Raw genomic sequence first — 24,309 nt, 5'->3', positions numbered from 1 at the left:
GTAGAGTGCTTTCCTCACATGCACAAGGCCCTGGGTTCGATCCCCAGCATCACACACATACATACACACACACACAAAAAAAAAAACCCTATTTAGTCAATATCACTGTTGAGTGCACAGATTGCCCAGAGTTATGATATGGAACCATTCATCACATTCATCTACGTGGAACCATTTCCATTATAGAGGAAGCAGCAGTTGGTCCTCACTGGCTCTCCATGTGGATTTGCCGTCTCTGACCACTACACACAAGGACATAGGATGTCTGGTCTCAGTCTTGGTATTCCATGTGACATTGCTTTGACCAAAGAATCGAGGTTACAGCAAGGGAAGAGCAGCAAAGGGGTCATACCAATGGAAACTTCTGGTCTTGTCATGTCCTTACTCTTGTACCCAGAAGCAGCCAGATTCACAGAACATTGAAATGGGCTACTGAAGGCTCTGTTCCGATGCCGGTTGGGAGACGCTGCAGGGCTGGAGCATTGACCTGCAGGGGGCGGTAGAAACTGCACTTCAACCTGTCATGGTCCTGGTTTCTCCTCAGCTGAGTAACACAGGGCCAGCAGGGCCAGGGTAGAAGAGGGAGTAGTGACTCCACTATCACACATAGTGCTTTCCATCCCTGAAACCGTGGGCCTTGGCCACTTAGAGATGATAAGTACCAAGGACAGATCGTTTCTGTTGGGGAACACATCAGTGGTTCCCTTGCTTGGCCATTTGGAGCCCCTCCTACATTGAAACTCCAGGCAAAGAGGTGTCACCTCCCAGGGTGTGGAGCTCCACCTGATTACCAAGGCATGCTGGGCTTCTCTACAAATGCTAGCATGGAAGCTATGTATGGAGATGGGGTTCTAGGTACCCTACAAAACCTTCACATCTAATGGTAAAAGATGGTTAGACCACAGTAACCCAAGGGCCACCAAAAGTTAGAGTCATTTCACCAGGCAGACTTCACCAACCAGCAGAGCACTGTTTGAGGCAAAGAGAACAAACATAGAGTAGACGGGGAGAAAAGAGAAATTGTAAATATCAACAATGGCCTTGGGATCAGTTTCAGAAGGGCGGCAGTTGTGAGGATTTTCTTTGCTTGTATGTGCACACTGTGTCACGGGAATGCTAGTGACAGCTGAATTTGGTCTGTAAGTTATAGTTCAGTGAGGCTCGAGTGTGATCTCTAGACCTGGAAGAGTGGGAGGAGAATATGACTTCACCCCAAGCTATGTGGCAGACAGGCAGGGCCTTGTGAGTCTTGTTTTTGGAGAGGGTGTGCGTGTCCCCATTTCACAAGGGCAGTGGATCCTGCTAGGAGAGTAGGTTGCTGTTCTTCTTGAGTGGAAGTTGCATTGCAAGTGAGGAGGCTCTGCATGTCTGGGTAGCCCAGTGGGACACACAGTACCAGAGTGTCCAGGGTCTCCAAGATCCACCATTGACCTGTCTTAGATCTGGCTATTTTTAAACGGGCAGATTCTTACCATCTTCTTTCAATATAAAACTATATTCCACAAATTATTATCCCCGCTTAATTCTTTGGGCATTTTAATACGTTTTCCACTTAGAAATTGGTGTGGGGATGTGCCCTGGGTGCCTGCTGAAGGTTAATGTAGGCAAATGTTTGTGAGCAGGCTCTTAAACTGGGAAGTGCTGTGCCTAAGCAAGGAGTGTTTACCTCAAGATCAGAGCTTTGGAAAGTCTCTCCATCCCAGACCGGCAATTTGGAACCTGCCCTCAACTCAATTGGGGACCTCAACCTCACCTCCAGCCCTCTGGCCTGACTTTGGAAACGAGAGCTGGGTGGACAAACAGGTTTAGAAATGAAAAGCAACTGCTCCTCCTGGATGCTTTATTGGGAGCTTTCAGTGGTTTCTAAGCATGAGCGGCAGTGACACCCAGACCCTTTCCCAACACGCAAAAGGCACAGGAAAGTGAGACCCGACCAAGGAGGCAGCGTGGAGACAGAGACCCCCCTGCATGCAGCATGGGGAGCCCCTGGAATTGTGGGAAAGGTGGCATTAAAGGAGGTGGAGAGGGACCCACCCCTGCACTTGAGCTGGCACTGACCTTCTGAGAGAAGGCCAACGTGGCTTTTGCTGAAAGTCCCACCTCATGGGATGGGAAAACAACTCAAGGTAGGGAGTGCTGATGGCTGCTGCCCGAGGGAATCGCTACTGAACGCCAGACTGGACACACTCAGGAGGAGGACCGGGGGATGCTCATGGTGTCTGTCCCAGCCATGGTCAGGCTTTGGGGTGCCACTGCCTTGGCCAGTGCTGTCTTAGTCCATGTCCAGGAGAAGAATGAAGCCCCTTCTGATCTTCAGGGGCCTCCACGGGGTCTCTGGCTCTCCAGCCTCAGCCAGCCCCAGGTGCTGGTTGGCAGAGGTGTGTCTTGGTGTTGGCTTTGTCCTGGCAAGAGGGAAGGGAGGCGAGCGGTCAGGTTCTCGGAGCCCCCGGCACCTCCCAGAACCTGGGCCCTGTTGGATGGCAAGGCCGGGGACTCACCTCAGATCCTAACCAGTCCCCACAGTTCCATGTTGAGACCTTGAATCGAAAGAAAAGGCATTCTGTTTCGTTTCTCTCTCTCTCTCTCTCTCTCTCTCTCTAGCAGAGCCATGGCCTCAGGTCACAGCATTGGCAACGGCTACTTCTACAACTATGGAAGGTTTTCACACCGACAACAGAACTACTCAGAACGAGGGGTGGAAGTGCTGTCCAGTGTTGGAGGGACAGTGGGTTTCTGAGGTCATTGGGAATCACACAGCACAGACACCAACAGTCGGGCGAGCCCCGCTGGCTCTAGATGTATTTTTTCTTGAGGTACCAGTAGGCGAAGTAGCCCATCCCGCCCAGGGAGCCCATGAGGAAGGACGCCCCAAAGAACGACGGGGGCTTCCGCTTGACCAGCCGGAACGCGTTGGGGATGACCGCTGACAGCAGGGTGGTGTGGACGTCGCCCAGGACTTTCCGGAAGGCAAAGCGTCTCTGGACGCGCTCAAAGAAGGACCGCAGGTTGGGCCGGCTGCCGTCCTCCCAGTACTTCTTAGACAGTCCCAGGAACTTGAGGCGGTGCAGGGTGGCCCCCAGGAGCACGTCCGCAAGGGTGAAGGCACAGCCACAGAGCCATAGCTCACACTTCTGCCCTGGAGGAGGAGAGGGGACGGAGCACTCACTTCCCTCCTCAGCCCAGCCTGTGTCTGCCCGCCCGGGTGTCTCCCAGGGGCCGTCCACGCCTGTACAGCTTCTGACATGTTTTTCTATTTCTTCTCTCTCTGGTCCTAGGGATTGTATCCAGAGGTGATTCACCACTGAGCTACATCCCTAGTCCTTTTTATTCTGAGCCTGGCCTCAATCCTCCTGCTTCAGCCTCCTGAGTTGCTGGGATTATAGGTGTGAAGCCACCATGCCTGGCTCAACTGACATACGTGTGTGTGTGTGTGTGTGTGTGTGTGGCAGGGACTTGGCAGCTGGACAAGTATTCTACCACTGGGATCCACCCCCAGACCTTTTTATTTTATTTTGAGACAGGGTCTTGCTAAGTTGCCCAGGCTGGCCTTGAACTTGGCATCCTCTTGCCTCAGCCTCCCAAAGAACCAGGATCACAGGTGTGCAACACAGGGCAAGGCTTAAATCAACTTCCAAAGTGCAAATTGTGTATTTAAACTCTAGAACTTCACATCCAACTGCCTCTCCCCCAGCTCCAGTTGGGGTTTACTCTGCATTTCAAACTCAAAGTGTCCAAAAGAGAATTGTGGATTATCAGTCACCCACAAACCCATGGCAGTCACCCCCGCCTTGGTAGTAGTACTGCACGCTTCTGGTGACTCAGGCCAAAAGCCTTCGTGCTACCATGAATTCTTTCTCTGGTCCCCCATAGCTAATGGGTCAGTAATTCCCATCAGCTTTATCTTCAAAATATATTTAAAACCTGATGTTCACTTTTACCATCCTGATCCAACAACTTTTTTCTCATAACCAAATCATCATAATGTCCCTTAGGAGGTCCTTGCCCCTGGAGTCTATTAGCACAGCAGCCAGACGGATCCTGTGAAAACTTGGATTAGGCTACTTCTCTCCACTCAAAACCTTCTAATAGTGTCCCATGATGGTGACAATAGAAGCTGAAGGCCTCCAAGCCCTCTAAGGCCCTGTGGGTTCTGGCCCCAGGTACCTTCCGGACCTCAGATTCTACTTCCCGCCCTGTGCTCTTCACCAGCCACACTGCCTCCCTGCAGGTCCTCCTCCTAGGCACACTCCACCTCAGGGCCTTTGCATTTTCCCAGGCTCATTCCTCCACCTCCACGGGTCTTTGCTCAAACACCAAATCCCAGGCTCTCCAAGGTTTAGATATGGAGCAACAGGGAGAAAACAGCAAAGGGCAGATAAGGAGCAGCCTCTGAGGGAGGAGATGATCAGGGCACTGGTGTCTGGAGGCTGAGTTAAGGAAGTGTCCCAAGGAGCACATGCTCGGCTGTGCTCAGATTCCATGTAAGTGTCAAGTAAGAGGCCGAGCACTGCGATGCATTTAGTGGATGGTGGCCTTGCCGAGGGCAGGGGGACAGGCTGCTGACAGTGACAGCCTGGGTAGGAGGAGCTCGAGAGGGGGGAGGAGAGAATAGGAAACAGGGAGCAAAGATGGCTCTTAAACAGTTTTGCTCTGAGGGGAAGGACAGGCAGTCAGGTGAGGCGGGTCAAGAGCACTTCTGCAAGATGAGAGGGTAAAAGGCTCATGGAGTGACACAGTGGTGGGGGGTGGTGAGGCCACAGGAAGAGGGAGAGGCACTGCCGGGGGTTCTTGAGTAGAGGAGCAGGGGTGGGGTCCGGGGCCTGTGGAGGGGCTGGTCTTGGCTAGTTCAGGGACTGTGGTGCATCTTGCTAAGGAGGACAGCATGCTATTGTCTGTCACCAAATCTAAGTAACCATGGGGACTGAGACGCCCACTCCAAAGAAAAAAGCAAATAATCAATCACAAGAAAAGTCCCAATTCTAGAGATGTTCGTGTGATTGACAAAGACGCCTCTTAGCACGTTGGTATGGGTCCAAGGAACCTCCTATCTCCGGTCACAATAGGACAAATAGGGTTTGTCCTATTGATGGACACTCCTGCCTGCAGGTAGTCATGGGACCTGGCTGTGAGAATCGCTTCCTAATGCTTTGATTTTCTCGGGGATGTAGGAAGAAAGGGGTCATCAGGGAGTGAGGATGGGGGACAGTGGAGGGTGGAGGGCTAAGGAGATGGTCACAGAAGCCCTCTGGAGATTGCAGTAGCGGGAGGCGGGGCAGGGGTAAGGTCCCTAAGGCTGCTGCCCACCAGCTCCAGCGAGTCTTCAGGTTTCCCCAGCCATGTTTAGGGCCAGTGTAGGCCCAGGGCAGGTGCTGAATAGGGGACAAGGTCTGGCCAGTGTGATGAAGCAGGCAAGAGAGGTGGGCACATAGCAAGGGAGTGAGCATACACAGACTTGAGAATAGACCTGGATGGAGCCCAGATACTGGGCCACAAGGAGAACTCAGCAAGTAGGCTGGGAAGAGGGGCCTGTGGGTGGGAGCTGCCCCAAGGAGCGTGGTGTAGTTCCCTCAGTTCTTGCGACAACCCTAGCAAGTAGATGTGATTATTATCTCCATTCTACAGATGAGGAAACTGAGACATGAAGAGGTCAGGTAACTTGGTCAAAGTTGCACAGCTGGTATATGGTAGAGCAGAGCCTGGAGTCAAACCCAGGCTACTTTACATCATGCTGCTCTTTTCCACATGCAGATGAACATCAACACCATGTGTTGATGGGTGTCGATCATGAGCTGGGACATACATGCATCTCCACATGTACACTCGGCCCCGTCAGTAGGTGCACACTGTGCTTTGGTCTGTGTGGATCTGTCTGCGTGTACCCTGTGTCTGCCTGCACAGATCCACGCAGCCCCTGCTTGTATTTGCATGTGGGTATCTGCACACGTGGGCTTTGTGTCCACATGGTGCATCTCGTGAAGGACAGCGCACACCCACGCCCTCGGGCGGCTTGCCTGCAGACCTGCTCTGAGAACTGCTACCCCTTCTGCATCTGTTCGGAGGCAAAGTACCCTGAGTGACCACAGGTGCCCTTTGGCGCCGTCTGATGTCTCTGGAGGGCCCCTTCATTTCTCCTCTCTTCTCCCCTGCCGTCCTGCATCCCTTTCATAAAGCCCCAGACCCAGTCAACCCCCAGCTGGCGCTCCTGAGCCTGCCAGTCGCTCCTGCTGCAGACAATCCACAGCGGAGCTGGAGAGTCACGTTCCTCTCAGGGCTGCGAAGCCCAGAAGGTCCTGCTGCACTTCTCGGGTGGCCTTGTTCCCACTCCCTGGGACACCACTGCTGTCCTCTCCTTCTCTCCTCACCCCTCAGGACTTTCTCCAGGTCTCTCTCAGCTGACGACTTCATCTCACGCTTCATTCAGAAGAGAGCAGCCTTCAGATCTGAAAGGCCTCGCCCCCACTCCCACCAGGCACACGGGCTTGGCTCCAGCCTCTGCCTCCTGCTCCCTACCCATGCTGACCTGGCAGGCCCTGTCCTCCACTCCCAGGCCAGTCCCTCTGCGGTCCTCTGCACTTATCCGAAGCTGCGTATCTCTAGTTGGCCTTTCTAGATCCTCTTCTCCTTCTCCAAGTTGCTCTGAGCCCCAGGAGGCCAACCTGATAGAGCTCCACCCCTTTCGTCTGGACTTTGAAGTGCCACTTGCTTCAGTCCTTGGGATTTGAATAATGGTGACCCAAGCGGAGGCTGGAAGACGCTTTGCTCTCAAGTTGCTCTTGGCAACCCTGTGACTGCCACCGCATGACTGGGCTAGCCTGCTGGATGAGGAGCAGCAAGTGGTCCAGTTACCTCCACTGGCCCCGCTGACACTGCCAACAGCGGACACGCCGGTGAGGGTGGTGGCTGCTGGCTGATCACAATTGCAGGCATGAAGCCAGCCATCCCTGTGTGGGACAGGGACAAGCCTCCTAGCTGGGCCCAGCCCATGCTGCTAAGCCACAAGTCATGATGAACATATGAAAGGTTCTTTGTTGGAGACACTCAGATTTGGCATTGTTTGTTATGCAGTAAGGCTAACGGATACAACCCTTTCTCAAAACCCTCCAGGAACTTCCCCATTGCACTCAGTGTAAAATAACCTCTTAAATGTCAACTTGCCCTGAAGCGATGATCACCCCCTGTCCTCTCCAGCTGTCTCTGGCCTCACTCATATCACTCACCGCACGATGTACCACACAGTTGCCTCCTTCTCCCCCAGGTTTCTTCTCCTCTATCAGGTCTCCCGTTATCAAACTTGTCCTACCCATTTTACATTTTTTTTTTTTCTGGTGGTGCTGGGGATCGAACTCAGAGCCTCAGGCATGCCAGGAAAGGGCTCCTCACGGACCTGCACCCAGCCCTGCCCATTTTGGTCTTCCTTTGTGTGTGTGTGGTTCTGGGGTTTGAACCAGGTCTCAAGCATGCTAGGTGAGCCTCCTCCCCCGAGAGCCCCTGCCCTCGTCCATCTTCACACATCACTCTTTGTAACTCTGTGTTTCCTCGTGGGATTGTTTGACTAACACCTTTTTCTCTCCTGGATCATAAACTCCATGAGAGCAAAAGTGGTGTTTGTTTTTGCTTCCAATTTGATCCCCAGGATCTGGCACATATGAGATGCTCAGTAAATATTTGAATAAATAAATGGAAAAAATGAAGGTGGGGCCGGGGCTGGGGCTCAGTGGTAGAGTACTTGCCTAGCATGCTCGGGCCCTGGGCTCCAACCCCAGCAACAGCAAACAAATAAATGAACAAACAAAAAACCTTTCCAGAAAAATGGTAAGAATGATTTTTAAAACTGCTCTTTCTAGAACATTTTGCCTTGAGTCTGGCACTGTCTGAAGTGCTCAGAGCTTACTATCTTCACAAGTCTTCTTAAACCTGCTGTGAGTTACTTTCCGTTATTACTCTGATTTTGCAGATGATCTCGGAGGAGCAGTGAATTCCACAAGTCACAGAGCAAGGAGATGGCTGATTGGGAATCTGCACTGATGTCATCTGGCTCTATGCTAGGGGTCATAACTGTGACACTATAATACCTCCCGACTCTGGGCTCAGCCCACCAGGAGAGAAGTGGACCCACCTGAGTGTCCCCCAGGGCAGGCAGTGGTGCTCTGGTTGGGGAATGAGTGGCAGAGGCCATGAGGACACAGCCAGTCAGAGCTTTAAAACCCACAGCCACTTCTCTGGGCCTCTGCTGCCCCTCAGCCCCGAGGGGCACAAGGACCATCCACACCTCTCCATTCTGAACAGCTCAGCCATCTCACCCAAGGGCAATGCAACACCTCCACCTCTCAGAAGACCTCCTGACCAAAAGACAGGCAGGCAGCAGGGTCCCCATCTGGGAATCCCTCGAGGAACATTCATCCAGAGCTCTCTTCCAGAGCCACCCACTCTGGCCCCAGTCAAGGTCAGACCCTGAGCCCCACTTGATCACAACAGCAGCTAACATTTGTTGAAACTCCCGTCCTGTGTGCCAGGCTCTGCGGTGCTACCCGTACATGCATTTTCTCATAAATCCTCACAACTCATGAAATGAGAGTTCTCATCTCAGAAGAGGCACCAGAGCTAGTGCCTAAGAACCTGGAGCCAGAGTTTGAATCCATACTCCATACTTCTCTGTGTGAACTCAGGGGAGCTGTTGAATGTCTCTGTGCCTTAGTTTCTTCATCTATTAAATGAGAATAGTCTCTACCTCCCAGGGCTGTCATGGGGATTGAGCGAGTTGAACTCCATGAACAGTGTTCACAGACAGAGAGTGCTGATAAATACGCACATTGTCCTGGCTGAATTCTGTCCCTTCCTAACTTCACACGTTCTTAACTCCCAGTGTCACAGAATGTGACTGCGTTTGGAGACAGGGCTCTAAAGAGGTGAGTGAGTCCAAGTGAGGACGTTAGCGTGGGCCCTAATACCCTCCTCATAAGGCCAAGTCTGAGCCTGCAGAGGCACCAGGGCTGCTCAGCAGAGGAACAAGCTTTGAGGACACAGTGGGAAGACACATGTTCAACCAGGAGGGGCTTAGAAGGAACCTGCCCTACCGACACCTTGACCTTGGACGTCCAGCCTCCAAGATAGGGAGGAAGAAGGTTTCCACTTTTTAAGTGACCAGGTCTGTGGTGTTTTGTTTCAGCAGCTCTAACAAACTAATACCTAGGTACCATGTGATTCAAGGTCACCCAGCCAGAGAACCACAGAGCTGAGATTGTCCAACCCCAAAGGCCAGCTTTGGACTCACCATGTATTTTGGCCCCTGAAAGCTCTTCTGTAATCCCCCCCTCGAACACCCTCTCCAGTGGAAACTGGAAAATTCCTTCTCGAGGTGTGTGTCATTGTTTACCCAGCCAGCCCATGCTTTTTTCCAGGAAAATCTGAGGCAGCAGCCTCAGTGTGTATGATGATGTCCCTGCTCAGGACTTTAGGTCTCTGTGTGTCTTCAGCCATTAGTTATGAGGTGCTGCAAAGAACACTGAATTCTTTGAGAGAGAACCTGTTCTTACCCTAACACTTATGAGCTGTGTGACCTTGAGCAAGTTACTTCATCTCTCTGAGCCTCAGTTTTCTCATCCAGAGAAGAAGCTCGCCTTTAGCTGTACGTCTATTCAGCTATATGCACCAGGAACAGTGCTGAGTGCTTTTAATGTTCCCCAGAGTCCAACAAGATGAGGTTAAGGTTTTAAGTTGTGTTATTACCATCCCACTTTACAGATGAGGAAACTGAAGATCCAGGCGATAAAGCAACTTGTCCCAGGCCACAGAGCAAAGCTGGAACTCTAACTCAAATCTGCCTGTCTCTGACACTGTTCTGCAGCCTCCTGTGCACACAGACAGGCCACACATGGCCCAGACATTTGTACTGTTGAGGACACAAGACTAACAGGCCTCCAAAAAAAGAGCAAGGCAGAAGGGTCCACAGTGAGACTGAGAGAAGGGCTGAAGTCAGTGTCACGGGCTAATGGAGCTGAGTGGCAGGGAGAGGGTACTCTAGGCTGGGCTGCAGGAGCAAGGGTGTGGGGCTGGGAAGGAAGCTGTTCAAGAGCAGGTGGTGTCAAGGTCAGAGCCTGGAGGTCTGGCTGCAGTGGGAAGGAACCACTGAGCTCTCCTGTGCAGGGCCAGGTGAGGTGGTGTGGAGGCTGATGGCCACCACAGGCGCGTCACCAGCCTCTATTCAACTGTGTGCTACGCCCTGATCTACGCTCTCTGTGCGGGTGGTCTCGTGCAGCGTCCCAGTGTCTCTGGGGCAGGTCCTCCTGTTATCCCCACTCCATATGTGGAAGCTGAGGTCCAGGGAGGTGAGTACCTTGCCCGCAGTCACTCAGTCAGTAAGTGACCAAGCTAGATTTGAACCTGGGTCTACCCAACTCCAGAGCCCATGATCCCCACCATCTGGGAGGTCTTCTGAGATCTTGGGGGAGAAAGACCCTGGGCAGGGGCAGGGGCAGGGGCAGGGGCAGGAAGGGGTGGTAGAAGGGGGCCTGCAGCCCCTGCTGCCCCGGGGCCGGCACCCACCCTCATTCTCCAGCTTCCTCTTCTCCAGCTCAGCCTCAATCTGGTCGAGTACCATGGCCAGCTCCCCGAGGATCTTCTTCAGGTAGCTCACGTCATCATGCTCCAGGATCTTGGCCTGTGGCAGGACAGGCAGGAGCCGGAGGCTGAGTTGGCCTCGATGGCGTCAGGATGCGCAGGGGCGGGAGGGGCTTCACCTAAACCCCTTCGCAAACCCAGCCTTCCTTATCTGGTGCTTGACGGTCCAGTGAGCGTGGCCATCTTGCCCAAATCCTGGCCACGGGGCTGGACACTCAGACCTCCAGCCCCTGGGAGGGTTGGCTGCTAGTGGCAAACAGGTGTCCTTTCTCCAGAGAATGGCTGTCAATCATTGAGGAGCTGCCTTGACCAGAAACACATGGGAGGTTGTCCCCAACCCTACACCCCACCAGGTAGTCTGTAGCCAAGGGCCAACTGATATGGGGGCATTAAAGGCTGGCCCTGGTAACAAGGTGGACTGGCTGTGTGGTGCCTCTGGTGCTCCAGAGCTTCCCAGGGGACCAGGCGAGGCGTGGGCCCTTCTTCTTCCCTTTCTCTGCCATCCCCACGGGGCTCCCCTCAGAACTTCTTACCCAAGAACCTGTGTTCAATGCTCTGCTTTTGGAGACAGAGCCTCAGGTGTAAGGAACAGGCCCTGGGGTGGCGGTGGCTTGTCCAAGGTCAAGCAGCCAGTAAGTGGCAGAGGATACAGAGTTGGCAAAGCAAGCAAGGATTTCCTTTTCAAATCAGCAGCCAGTGGTCACCTCAGAACCGCCTTCTCCAGTTGTCCCTCCCATGGACAGACGGTGGGGAGCGCGGGTGGGCTGGGGGCACTCACCATGAGCTTCTTCTGCTTAGACAGGTAGGGCTCCGAGAGCTGGGGCTCCTCTTCGTGGTCCAGTTTCATGAGGTCCGTGGTGGCGTTGGCTAAATGTCCTGAGAAGAGAACAGGAAGGGTCCTATCTTGACCCCCAGGGCCTCCCGTCCTTCCCCCACGACTGGGAATCAGTCCATCTGAACACTGGTGGGGGGTGACAACGGCAGCAGCCAAGACTTAGGGTCACTACAGGCTGTGTCACGGGGCCATGAGACACCACCCTGCCCTAGGCTCAGGCCAGTGGGTGAGAAAGACACCAAGTCCTTGTGACATGGCACAATCCATCTGTAATGAAGAATGGCACAATGCTGTGGGGCCTAGAGGGCCCCCAGGAAGCCTCACCGAGGAGGAGACAGCGCCTGGTGGAATAGCAGGAGATGCCAGAAACAGGTGGAACTCCCAAACCCAGGCCTTATTGTCCTCTAGGCCTCCCTGCCCCTCTCCCACAGCACCCGGGCCTTCCCTGCCCTCTAAGAGCTGCGGGACCCACCTTCTCCACCTCCTGCTTGCTCCCTCTTTCACTGAGTGCCCCAGTGTTCCTGTCCCTGGTGATGCAGTTCAGTCACCTTGAGTGTACTAGACCCCGCCAAACCTTTGGGGCTGGCATGATCGGCAGCTTCATGGGCATCTTCCAGAAACACCCCATGCAGGGTCTGGGGTTGTGGCTCAGTGGTAGAGCGCTCACCTAACATGTGTGGGGCCCTGGGTTTGATCCTCAGTACCATGAAAAGATAAATAAATAAATGTATTGTGTACAACTAAAAAGTAAAAAAAAAAAAAAAAAGAAATACCCTGGTGAAGCCAGATTTAAAGTTAGGTAGTCAGTGTAGTTAGGTAAATTGGGTCTAATATTATATCGAGTAAAATCTAAAATGGAGGTCATGCTGACAATGAAACGCAGGACAACTCATGGAATGTTAATGAAGTCCCAGAAAGGCCCTAGGCCAAAGTCCACCCCAAAGAAATGTTAATGGAACCCAGGGAACAGCCCCAGCAGATTTGAAGATACCCATCCCAGAGAAGTGTTAATGAAGTCCTTCCTGCCCAGATTACCTGTGTCCCAATCCTTCCCCCTTACATTCCATCACCAAAACTATAAAAAGGTGAAACAACCACACTGCCACGGACTCCACCTCTTGGGTCCCCTTCTTCCTCCGGGAGAAGTCTTTTCTGCTGTCCTTTAATAAACTTCTAATTTCTACTCTGACCTTGCCTCGGCGTGCTTTTCTGGTATTATTCTTCAACATTGGGGAAGCAAGGACTCGTCACCGGCCAACAGCGGTAACACTGGGCACCCAAGCCCCTGTGCATCCACTTAACTCCCTTTTAAGTACAGCATTTTGAGTGATTTCCCTCCTTCTTTCTTCCCTGCTCACTGGTATATCTTTGAGAACACATCTGTCATATTTTAAACATTGGCATGCTATGCCATTATATGGTAGTGCCATTACTTATTTGCACAGTCCCCAACCCATGGCAGAGGGTTATTTCCAGCTGTGTTTCCCACTATGACCAACGATGCTGTGGTGACTATCTTTGTACTTCTTGGGACACATGTCCAGGCGTGCCCATGGGCCAGTCTCCAAGGCGTGAGCTTTCTGTGCTTGGTCAGTGCCCTCCAGAGTGTGCCCATTTTCTTAGTCTTGCACTGTAAATGCTTGATCTTTGTCTTTGCTCCATGGAACTGAGACCCTGGGACGGCAGGAGTTGTGTCTAACCCTGTCTGTTCCCAGCTCCCTCCTGGTCTCCTAATGTTGTCGACTGAACAGGGAAGGCCACATGGATAAATTCTGAGTCTTGTTCAAGGGAATTCTGGAGGGACAGGACTGATGCCCCTCCCTGCCTTTGAACATCAGTGGGACAGAAGGGGATGTGAGAGACGGAGGAAGTGACCATTTACCAAACACCTATGATCCACTAGGGCTCTTCCTGTCTCTCTTGACTATGGGACCCCAAGGTGTCTGCAGGAGCCTGGACCGAAGTCTATAGGCAGCTGGCAAAGGGCCAACAGAGACTAGTCCCACCCCCAACCAGAGACCCCACTGGGGCCTGCCACATCTGGGCATCCTTCCTGGGCAACCATGACCCTGAGTTCTCTCAGGGCCCTTGGCCACCAATGACAGTCTGTGGCTGGGATTTCTGGGGGAGGCTTGCAGCTCCCCACCAGTAACAAAAACCTCTGCAGGACAGGCAGCCTCTTCCTGGGAAGGCGGGAGGGAGGGCTTCCAGAGATGGAGGGCCGGAAAGAGGGAAGAGAAGAAAGGCGTTGGGAGGAACCCCCAGTGAGAGACAGGGGCAGAGAGAGAAGCAGGGACAGAAGAGGTGAGAGGAAGAGCAGAGGCAGGAGGAAGAGACCTGGGAGGGGAGTAGGGACCCGGGAGGGGAGTAGGGACCCAAGAGGGACTCCTGTCCAAAGGAGGGGTGCGCGAGGCTGGGGCAACAGTTCCCGCGAGGCCGGGCACTCACTGCGGATCTCTGCCGTGGCGTACTTGGGGATCATGGAGTCGGTGGTGAGCTCAGGGTGCAGGATGCAGCCATGCGTGTAGGCGTCCATGGGCAGCGCGTCCAGCAGCTCCCGGTATTGCAGCACCCGTGCGTGCTGCGGGCTGCCCGCCTCGGGCATCAGGGCCACCACGTGCTCTGTGGGGCACAACCAATGGCCGGGCTGGGGTAGGCGCTGATCCTGACTCAGCCGCCAGCCCCCCAGCATCCTAGAACAAGGACCGTCACTCCCAGAAGGCCCGGTCACCCACTTCCAGGGCTCTGCCGCTGGCCCACCCCGGGATCCAGAGATCCAGTGGGGCCTCTCTGCGCTGGGCTCTGCCAGGCTGTCCACGCTGGGCAGCTCCTCTCAGCCTGACTGTGGCCAGGAGGGACCTCGGCCTCGGCCTTGTGCTGCCTAATTTCAAAAGGGACTGGAAACCTGGATGTTTAAGCTCGAGTCTCCTTGATTCTTAACCACAGGCAAGTTCATTAGATACACATGTATGTATCCTTCTATATAAAATCATACACTATATGTATAAATTACTCGCCGGTGACTAAATATCCATGCGTGTGTGTTTTCTCTTTGTGCAGGGGGTGGAACCCCGGACCTCTACCATGGATCCTCACCCCCTCATTCCTTTTGAAGAGCACCTGCTGGTCCCTGATCCCCTCTCAGAGGCCGCCTGAGCCTCTGCCTGGGCAGTGATCTCCTGAGCCTGGGGATGGCCAAGGGAGGGAGAGGACATAGGGTCCTTCAGGGTCTGGGGTGTTAGGACCCTGCTTGTGTCTATGGGGTTCCTGTGAGTCTGGCCCGGGGCTGGGACCTGGGAAATCTGGACCCTGTCTTGGGGACCTGAGGGACTCCTAAGGGCCGGTGTCTGTGCCTGTGACTGCAGAATTCCTGGGGAAAGGGGCTGTGGCCCCCGGGGAGAGCGGTGACCATACCTCCCGTGAAGGTGCGCTCTACGTAGTCGATGATCTGGTCGTAGTCGCTGATGATGTTGTCACGGTGGATGATGACAGGCACCTCCTCGCCCAGGTTGAGCCGCATGAACCAGGGCTCCTTGTGCTCGCTCTGCGGCAGGCTCACGTCCCACTCCTCACATGCCAGGCCCTTCTCGGCGATCACCAGTCGCACCTGCAGGCGCCAGGGTCAGAGCGGGGAAGGCAGGCGGACACGAGGGACACTGCCCAGGCGGGGCAGGGCGTGCGGGGAGGGAGGTCAGAGGTCACACACAGGAGGGTGACACTGTTGCTTTCAGCGCAGTCTTGGGCACAGGGGCGGGGGGGAATGTCTCAGGGGCATGTATTGGGCAGTGGGGGAACATGGGCCTGCCTGGGGTTGAGAGGTGGTGCTGCCTCTGTCTAGGGCCTGGGTTTTACACCTGGACACACCGGGATGGGACTCCTAGCTGGGCCATGGGGGCAAACTCTTTAAGTGTTCTGAGCCTCAGTTTCCCTATTTGCAGAATGGGGGTAACACCAGTCCTGGCACACTTTGCCAGTGTGGGTCTGGCACACAGATGGCAATTCATGATTATCACTATAGTGATCTGACACTTACTCTGGTCTCTGGAGGTAGATCTGTCCAGGAGATTCACCGAAATTCTAATCATTGTCATAATCAAGAGCTAAATTTCTCAAATTAATTGGGAACAAAGTGAGGTGAAAAATAATTTGCCAACATGAGTTGAGGTTTTATTGCTTCCGAACAAGTGCCTTCCCATCTGGCTGTCTGGTTGGATGCTCACAGTAGCCTCCCAGGGGAAGACAGAACAGGGAATATTTCCCTATTTTCCTTGATGAGAAAACTAAAGCTCAGAAAGGGCAAGCAACATACCCAAAGTTACACAGCAGACATAAAGCTAGCAACAATGGTTTCTGACTCTCAGACCAGTGAGTGCCCTTTCCTCTGAGGAATTCCTCCTGGAGTCCTGGGCTTGCCCTCTCCTGAGTCCTTCCTTGTCTCTAGGGTGTTCCAGACAAACACCTGAATTGGCAGAAGCCAACAGCCTTGAGGCTGGGCCTGCTCCTGACCCAGCCCAGTATTTCTTTTCTTTTTATTTTTTTTAAATGGATTATTTATTTATTTATTTATATGCGGTGCTGAGGACCGAACCCAAGGCCTCACACATGCCAGGCAAGCGCTCTACCACTGAGCCATGACTCCAGTCCCCAGCCCAGTATTTCTGAGCTGGAAACAATCAGGCCTGGTTAGAGATCACCTAGTCCAGTTGTCTGTACCTGTGGATGGAGACTCAGAAAGAAGGAGGGACTCGCCCCAGATCCCCTGGCAGGGGGATGGCAAGGGATCCCCTCCCGCAGTCTCCTTCCCACATTCTACTGCACTTCTGGGGAGAAGGGGGCACCCCTGAGAGAAGCAAAGGCGGGTTCTCGCTGAGCATCCGGGAGTCCTAGGCCTGGGTGCACTTGGCCTCCCTCTCAGTGCCAGCAGAGGCAGCATGGTGGCAGGGACAGGGCCTTGGAGGGTGTGGGGTCAAATCCCTGCTCCAGCCTTGCTGGATGGCCGAGTGGCATCACTTCTGTGTGCCTCCTGCTGCGTGAAGTCCCAGAGCGACTCCCTGAAACAGCTGTGTGAGGGTTCAAGGCCCCAAGCCCTGTGCCACATCTCAGCTCCCAGGTTTAGACAAGGTTTTAGAGGCCGGCAGGACTTGAAGCCCAGCTGTGCAGCATATTTGCTATGTGACCCTGGACACGTCAGGCAACATTTCTGATCTCTGATTTTTGTGAAATGAGGACTGTGACCTATTCCTTCAAGGCTGGTGTGAGGCTGGAATGGGTGCTGTGTGTGCAGTCCCAGCATGGAGGTTAACCTGTGGGTGCTAAGCATGCGCCTGCACGACCTCCCTGCACCCTGGCTGGCAACCTGGAGCACCCCCTGCCCCGCCCTCTCGGCTAACACCCCTCCCACTGGGCGGAGTGTGGAGGGGAGGTACCGGGCCCTGGACGCCCCGCGCTCTCCACAGATACATCTGCTCTGATAGCCAAAGCAGGTCCCCAGGCAGGAGGCAGGGACCCTGTTCGTCGTCCTGGCTCTGCACCTTAATGCTGTGTGACTTTAGAGCTCTCGCTCCCCATTTCTGAATCTCCTTTTTCTCTTCAGTAAAACAAAGTGGCTGGACTCCTTCACAGAACGCCCTGGAGCCCTGCGGGGAGTTGACCGAGCAGGAGGCGGGGCTGGCTCCACCTCCCTCGTGGCGCTGGGCGGGGACTGCGGGTCTGTCCCAGAACTGCAGCGGCCAGCGGCCTGGGCCAGAGCTGTTTGGGTCTGGGCATGAGTGTGAGTGGGTGTGCATGAGTGAGCAGATGCGTGTGCATAGCTGAGCGCACAACTTAGTGTGTACTGAAGCACTGGGTGAGCGTGTTGGTGCGCGGGAGCCAGAGCGTGTGCGGACTTGGGTCTTGGCGCACAAGCATGGCCCGTGCCCTGCAGAAACCCGGAGCTCAGGGGTGGCACCGTCCACCCTTTTCTTCTTGTCCCTCCTTTTCCCCTGGGAGTCAGGCTCCGCCCCGGCCGCCCAGCCAGGCTGGGACCTCCCTTTGGGTGGACACGGAGACGAAGCCGGCCCTTGCAGGTGCAGCTGGCCTTCCATCCCCCCAGGCACCTGCTCCTGGCGACTCCCCAGGCTCTGCCCCGGCTCCAGGGAGGGTATCGGGGCTGCTGCCGCCTGGGGAGGGGACTATCTTTAGAGGCACAATAACCCTGCCTGGAGCCGCCTCAGGGTCACCCTGGCAGGTGGCCAAGGAGACGTTCACCTTCAGCCGAGCTGCAGGCCAGAACCCAACCCGGTGCCAGCCTGCGGGGGAGGGAACCTGAAAGGAACCAAGCCCAAGGGAAGGGCACGAAGCCACCAAAGCCATCTGCCATCTCTGCCTCCTGGAGGCTCCACCAGACGTAGGTGGTCACCACCCCTGTGATGAGACTTCAACCATTGCCCGCTGGTGCTTCAATTGAGGGGTCAGATACTGTCCCTCCTCAGCCAGGCCCTATTTATGTGGTGCACTGATTTGGCATCTGTAACCAGTCATTTAGTTGCTGTGTGACTTTCTAAAAGGCACTCAAGTCTCTGAGCCTTAGTTTATTTATCTCAAATATCTTTTCCCACCAAAAGAAAAATTTAACAGATTTTTTTTTGTTGTTGTTTTTTAAAGCAGTTATAGGTTTGCAGAATCAAACACTTTCTTTAGGTAACAACTTATGGCTTACAAATACATCACTTCTTAACAGTTGTTCATTGAGGGCCTGCTATGTGCCAGGTCTTGTTCCAAGTGCTAGAGTTTCTGAAATGAATGAAAGAAACAAAGATCCCTTCTAAGGTGCTGATGCTCTAATGGGGGCAGTTGATAAGCAGTTAAAATGATGAAACTAAGGAACAGGCAAGAGCTATTGGGATGCAAGCATGTCAGGGAGATGGGCTGCAGTTTTAAATAGGAAGGTCCATACAGGGGGCAACTTGGGAGCTGAGGCAGGAGGATCACAAGTTTGAGGCCAGCCTGAGTAACTTAGCTAGAGAGACCCTGTCTCAAAATAAAAAAATAAAAAGGGCTGGGCTCAGTGGTAGAGCACCCCTGGATCCAATCCCCAGTCCCACAATACATAAGTAGAGTGGTCCAGCAGGGCAGGTCTCTCTGAGGATGCGACCCTTGAGCAGAAGTCGAACAAGGTGATCACACTGGGATCTGAAAAGGGAGGTCTGGGCAGAGGGAATGGACGGTGCAAAGGCTCTGAGGCAAGATCAAGTGGATGTGTTTGGAAGTCAGCAAGGAGGATGAGGGCAGGATGGTTGGAGCAGGGACAGGGAGATGAGGAGGGAGGAAGGATCGAGGGGAGGGGCTTTTCAGCAAGGAGCCATGAGTAAATTCAGGGACTGTGTGAACCTTCAATGAGAAACTAACATGTTTACTTCGGTAATGGAAACTGATGCGGGCCTGCCCTTCTTCTAGGGATGTAGGCGATAAAGTACCGCGGTGTCACCTCACTTGACAGTTGTTGCAGTCACCTCGAAATATCATGCACACTCATCGAGACTTCAATATGACAGCCGCGAGCAGGCCTGCCACTAGGCTGTGTTATATAATGGGTTAATCAGAAACACACATATCATTATATAACACATGTGTTTTAAAAATATTTCGATAGCTGTACTTCAATATGATTGGTTTCCTTTCTACTTTATAAATCTTAGGTGTTTTATTTTATTCAATTAAAAACAGTAGCTGACTAGGGTCCATAGGCTTCCCCTGACTTTGTCCTGACCCAGGCAAGATCAGGAGCCTGCAGTAGGACCTCAGTCCACTGTGAGGACTCTGGGTCTTTCTTGGAGGGACTGGGGAGCCACAGCAGGCTTCTGAGCAGGAGAGGATTGGAATGCGGTGCTCTGCTGGCCCTGTCAGTTTTCACCTGTGAGCCTTGGGCAGAATAGTAAATGGCCAAGTGCAGCAGAGACAGGCTGGGGGGGGCAGTGCTTGGGAGTTTGAAAGTGAAGGCTGCTCGGGGAGGTGGAGACCATTCTCCCTGCCTGGTGTCAGGACTGGTTCCTGGTAGGAAGTTGGGTCTCTTACCCCAGGAACAAAGGCTGGGCTAGGGGCTCCCCAGATCCATCCAAGAAGAACCTGAGAAGGTGGGGTAAGGGACTCTAAACCAGGCTTGGGGCAGCAACCAGAAGAGGTCCTCAGAAAGTTGCCATGGTAGAAATAACAGCAGTATCTACAGCTAACTCTCACATAGCACTTCTGCACTGTTCTGAGAGCAGCACATGCATTTACTCCTTTAATCCCTACAAAGTCCCAGCAAGGTGGGTACTAACACCTACTGATATCCTTGACCTATAGAAGAGGAAACAGGCACAGAGACAGTACATAATTTGCCCAAAGTCACACAGCTAACAAGTAGCAATCTTAGTTTGTTTTTTTTTTAATATTTATTTTTTTTAGGTGTAGATGGACCCCTTTATTTTTATGTGGTGCTGAGGATCGAACCCGGGTCCTGCCTGTGCTAGGCGAGTGCTCTACCGAGCCACAATCCCAGCCCCCAATCTTAGTTTTTTTAATAAGCTGGCAGGTGTGAGTTAGGACAGAGAGACGCACAAAGGCAGGAGGCACAGAGATAAAGGGTTGTTCTCCCTTCTTGGGGAGGAGGGAGCAAGGCAGGCTGTACCACCCATCTACTCCTTTTTCCCCTGGGGAAGCTGAAGACCAGAGAGGATCAGGCCACACAGCTGTTCGTGGGGCTGCCAGCGCTACACTCAGTGTCTGACGCCCTGCATTTCTTGCTCCTCTCAAACTCACTTCTACTCTGAAAGGCAGAGGAGGCTGTGCCAGGAACACCCTCAGAAGCCACTGTTTGCACCACACATTCAGAGCCTCCTTCAAACCCCATGGCCTCCAACTATCATATATGGTGGTGCTTGGAGGTGCACAGTGTTAAGCATGTGACTGTAGGTGACATTATTCCATCCTCACAGCGCTCTGAGGGGGTACTGCCATTATCTGCACACAGATGAGCCAAGTGAGACCTAGAGAGGAGGGACACCTGCAGAGGGTGGTGTCGCTGGGACACAGAGGCTTGGGATTGGGCCTGGTCTCTAGCCGATGCCACAGCCTGTGTCTTTATAATGGTGGCCAGCCCTGGGTGAGCACATCCTACATGCTATCCCAGGTGATTCACATGGGTCCATCTGCTGACTTGCAATGTCCTGTCCAGGAGCTCTGTCATTATCCTTAGGGAGCAGGTTGGATAACTGGGGCACAGGAGATCAGCACCTGAATGGGGTTACCTGCTGGCTAATGGCAGAGCTGAGTGCCAAGCCTGGGCTCCAGAGCCTGGGTCTCCAACAGCCCCCCCCCACCCAGCGGAGCTGCTGTCAGCCCTGGAGGTAGGCTGTTTTCTGCTATTAATACTCATGTGCCATTAGGGACAGGCTTCTCAGAGGTCCACGGTGGGGCTTCTCTGCAGGCAACCAAAGCGCTTCAGGGCTTTGGGAAGGCAGGGAATGTGCCTGCTGGGCTCCTGCTCCGTGTCAGGCACTACACTTCTCCGTCCTCTAAGACTCCCATGGATTCTGCAGGGGAGGACGGAAAGTCTCCTTTTCCAGATGAGGATGTTGTGGTACAGAGAGGCAAAGCAACTTTTCCAAGGTCACTCAGCCAGTAAGCAGCCAGGGTGAGACTGGAACCCAAACTCATCTTTCTGTGAGGCTGTCCTGCCCCTGGAATCCACCATGGGCCCTGGGCAGCGGGAAGGCCCTCAGCGGGGGAGGAAGGCTGATGTCCAGCTTGGGTTGTTCCACAACTCAGTCAAAAGTGGAGTTGCAGTGGGTGCTCCGATCCCTGACTGCAGGGCCACCTAAGCCCTGAGCTCAGGAGGAACAGGAAATATTCTATGAGGCCCTCTTGGGGATGGTGATAGGAGATGTCTTCCTCCTGCTCCCTGTCCAGTCTCAGCCACTGGGACCTGATTCCCAAGGATTAGGTGGAAGGAGATTCTAAAATCTGGGAGACAGTCTGATTCATCTTCAACCCCCCAGTACCTTAAACAGAGTCTGGCATGCAGTAGGTGCTCAGCAAGCATGTGTAGAATTTATAGACTGGTCCCAGAATGACCTTGCATAACTCTGGCCCTCCTTTGCCTAGATGTGTGTGTGTGTGCGCGCGCGCACGCGCACGTACATGCTGGGACATGAATCCAGGGTCTTGTGCATGCTGAACAGGAGCTATACCACTGAGCTACACAAGCACCCATTATTACCAGAGACTTGGCCCATCACCAGACATTACCTCAGCATTTGTTTTCCTTGCGGTACTGGAGACTGAACCTGGGGTCTCCATGTTAGGCAAGCATACTCCCAAGCTACACCCTTCTAGTCTTTTTTATATTTTATTTTGAGACAGGGTCTTGTTTTGTTGCCCAGACTGGCCTTGAACTTGTGCTCATCCTAAGTAGCTGGGATTACAGGTGTGCGTCACTGTGTCCGGCCATCATCAGCACTTTTTGTGCATCATCTCATTTTGTCCTCATAATAGCCCTCTAAGGAAGTGACTGTGATAGGCCCATTCTGCAGATTATAACACTGAGAGTCTAGAGAGGCAAAGTGACTTATCCAAAGCTCTACAGTGAGCATGTGGGGAAGCTGGCTCTCCCACTGAGGTCTGACTAGCCTCAGAGCCTAGATCTAAGCTGGGGCTCCTCAAGGGTGATGGGTGGCCCAGTTACCTCAGCAGCACCTGGGAGCCTATTGGAAATGCAGTGCCTGGGTCCCCCCCACTGAACTGAACCAGAACCTCTGGGGCAGAATCTGGCAGGCCATGTCTTACCCTGACGCCCTGTGGCTCTTTGGCAGCATGAGGAGTGCCTGTCTAGAGTGCTAAGTTATGCCACCCCTTCAACAGCCCTGGCGGCCTCCCTGGGAAGGGGCTGGAACTAGAGGCAGCTATTATTATCATTATCCCATTTTCCAGACAATGAACCCCAGCCTGAACCAAGTCTCAGAGCCAAGTCTTTGGGTTCGAAAGCCCCTCTCCTTCACGAAATGTGTTTTTCCATGTGGGAAATGAATGAAAGGAACAAAAGATTCTCCCAAGGAGAGGAAGAGTCAGGGTCAGACGTGGTGCCGCTTAGGCCCCAGTAGGACCGGTCTCTGGGCTCTGGCCATGGTGCTGAAACCATGCCTGAGAGAAAGGACGGCCTCCCGGGGTGGGGGATTGAGTGCCCTGGAGGCTCCTGGGTCACAGGGGTGCAGTTTCCGGGAGAAGGGGGATCCTTAATAACTCAGAACCAGGCTGGGTTTCCAACTACCCCCAAACCCACGGGTCAGAGAAGGGTCTAAGGGGCTGGAGCCAGTCTGTGTCTTTAAGAGCAAAACAGACCTCTAGGGCCGCGGGGCTGGTAGGAGGGCTCCCTCCTTCTCAGCTCCAGAGCAGGGGTAGCGCCTGGGGACTGGCCTTCCGAAGCCACCCGGGGAAGGCCCCCGCCGGCACAGAGGGCGGCGGAGCTGCGACCTGGGGCCTGCAGTGTCCGGGGCGGCAGCGCAGAGGGAGGGCGGCCGGGCTCAGCCCGGGGCGGCGGGTCCCCGGGGCGGCGGGTCCCCCGCTGCAGCCCTCCGCAGGCCGCCTCCCCGCCGCCCGTTCCCTTCCCCGGGCCTTTGTCTCTCTTCCCAGCGCCCCCAGCACCGGGTCTTTCCGGGAGGGAGAGGCAGCACGGATGCTGCTTGCCCTGGGGGCCGTCGCCTGCCCTCCCCGAGCTCCGGCCCCTCCCCGCGCCCGCCGCGCCCGGCGCCCGCGGTCCGTCTACCTTCTGCGAGCTGAAGGACTGCGTCCAGTGGTACAGGACCAGGCTCTCCCGGGGCCAATGGGCGGGGCTGGCCGCCTCGGGCGCGTCGGGGGCCTCGGCCGGCTTGGCCGCATCGCTCTCCAACGCCGAGATGGGCCACCAGCTGCAGTTGGTGGGGGTCAGGTTGTTGGGGGTCGCCATGGCGGCCCGGGATCCGAGGAGGAAAGAAGGCGGCTCCGGCGGCGGCGGCTCTCTCGCCCAGCATCACATGGCTTCGCCGAGCCGGCCCCTCTCCTCGCCTCCCTCCCCCTCCTTCTCCGCGAATGGCATTACTCACCGGGCGGGGGGAGGGGCGGGGATCCCGGGAGCTCCGTCCCCTCCCGGTGGCCCGCCCCTGGCCGGCGCGGAAGAGCCGCCGGTCCGCGTGGGCTCTCTGGAAGGGCGCGAGCAGCCGAGGGGTGGGGACAGTGCCCCCCAGATAGCTCCAATCTGGCCAGGCACCTGCCGAAGGCTCCACCATTATAAACGCATTTACGCCTCTTAATCTTCCACGAAGGAAATGCCTCTTAGGATAACTGGCATCATAGAGATCCGTTCCTTTTTCAAATTAGCGTCGGGAGAGAGTTTATCTTTCTTTGCTATTTTCGAACTTTTTCCCTGAAGGGCCTGAAAGTGCAGAAGGGAACCAGTGAGTTATTTAACAAACACCGGCACTTAGCCATCAACCAATTTAGCGCCTTGATAATCCTGTTGGCCTCGCTTTATGGAGGGGAAACTAAGGCACAGAGAGGCTAAGTGACCTTGCCGAAGGTCACTTTGTCACTAAGTGGTGGAGCTGAGATTCAAATCCAGGCAGTCAGTGCTGTCAGCCAGAAAATCCTGATATGATGATAATGTAAGCAGCGCTGCAAGCATTTATCAATGCAGGCACTTCCCATGCAGCATCTCATTTTATTTGCACAATAATCATTTTCCCCAGATGAGGAAGGTGAGGCTCAGAGATGCCACTGATCCAAGGTCACACCACCACCCAGGAAAATGAGACTTAAGTAGAGGAGATCATTTTGCCAACAGTTATCCTAAACATAACTGTCTAGAG

At 54.2% G+C, this 24,309-nt stretch overlaps 1 protein-coding gene across 1 annotated transcript; it reads right to left on the bottom strand.

Moving 5' to 3' along the window:
• Window positions 1–1,881: 1,881 nt before the first annotated feature.
• Window positions 1,882–23,411, bottom strand: Gdap1l1 (ganglioside induced differentiation associated protein 1 like 1). Its single transcript, XM_027945210.2, has 7 exons — window positions 23,232–23,411; window positions 14,867–15,059; window positions 13,901–14,074; window positions 11,396–11,493; window positions 10,543–10,657; window positions 2,499–3,136; window positions 1,882–2,402 (listed from the first exon to the last, which is right to left on the bottom strand). Exons 1-6 carry the CDS (start codon window positions 23,409–23,411, stop codon window positions 2,793–2,795), a joined length of 1,104 nt encoding a protein of 367 aa, XP_027801011.1. The 3' UTR covers window positions 1,882–2,402; window positions 2,499–2,792.
• Between the last annotated feature and the right edge of the window lie 898 nt (window positions 23,412–24,309).

This window comes from Marmota flaviventris, chromosome 2, assembly GCF_047511675.1.
Source record: "Marmota flaviventris isolate mMarFla1 chromosome 2, mMarFla1.hap1, whole genome shotgun sequence".
Classification (NCBI taxonomy): domain Eukaryota; kingdom Metazoa; phylum Chordata; class Mammalia; order Rodentia; family Sciuridae; genus Marmota; species Marmota flaviventris.
Note: the sequence above shows the minus strand (reverse complement) of the source record. Positions and strands in the feature narration are given on the sequence as shown.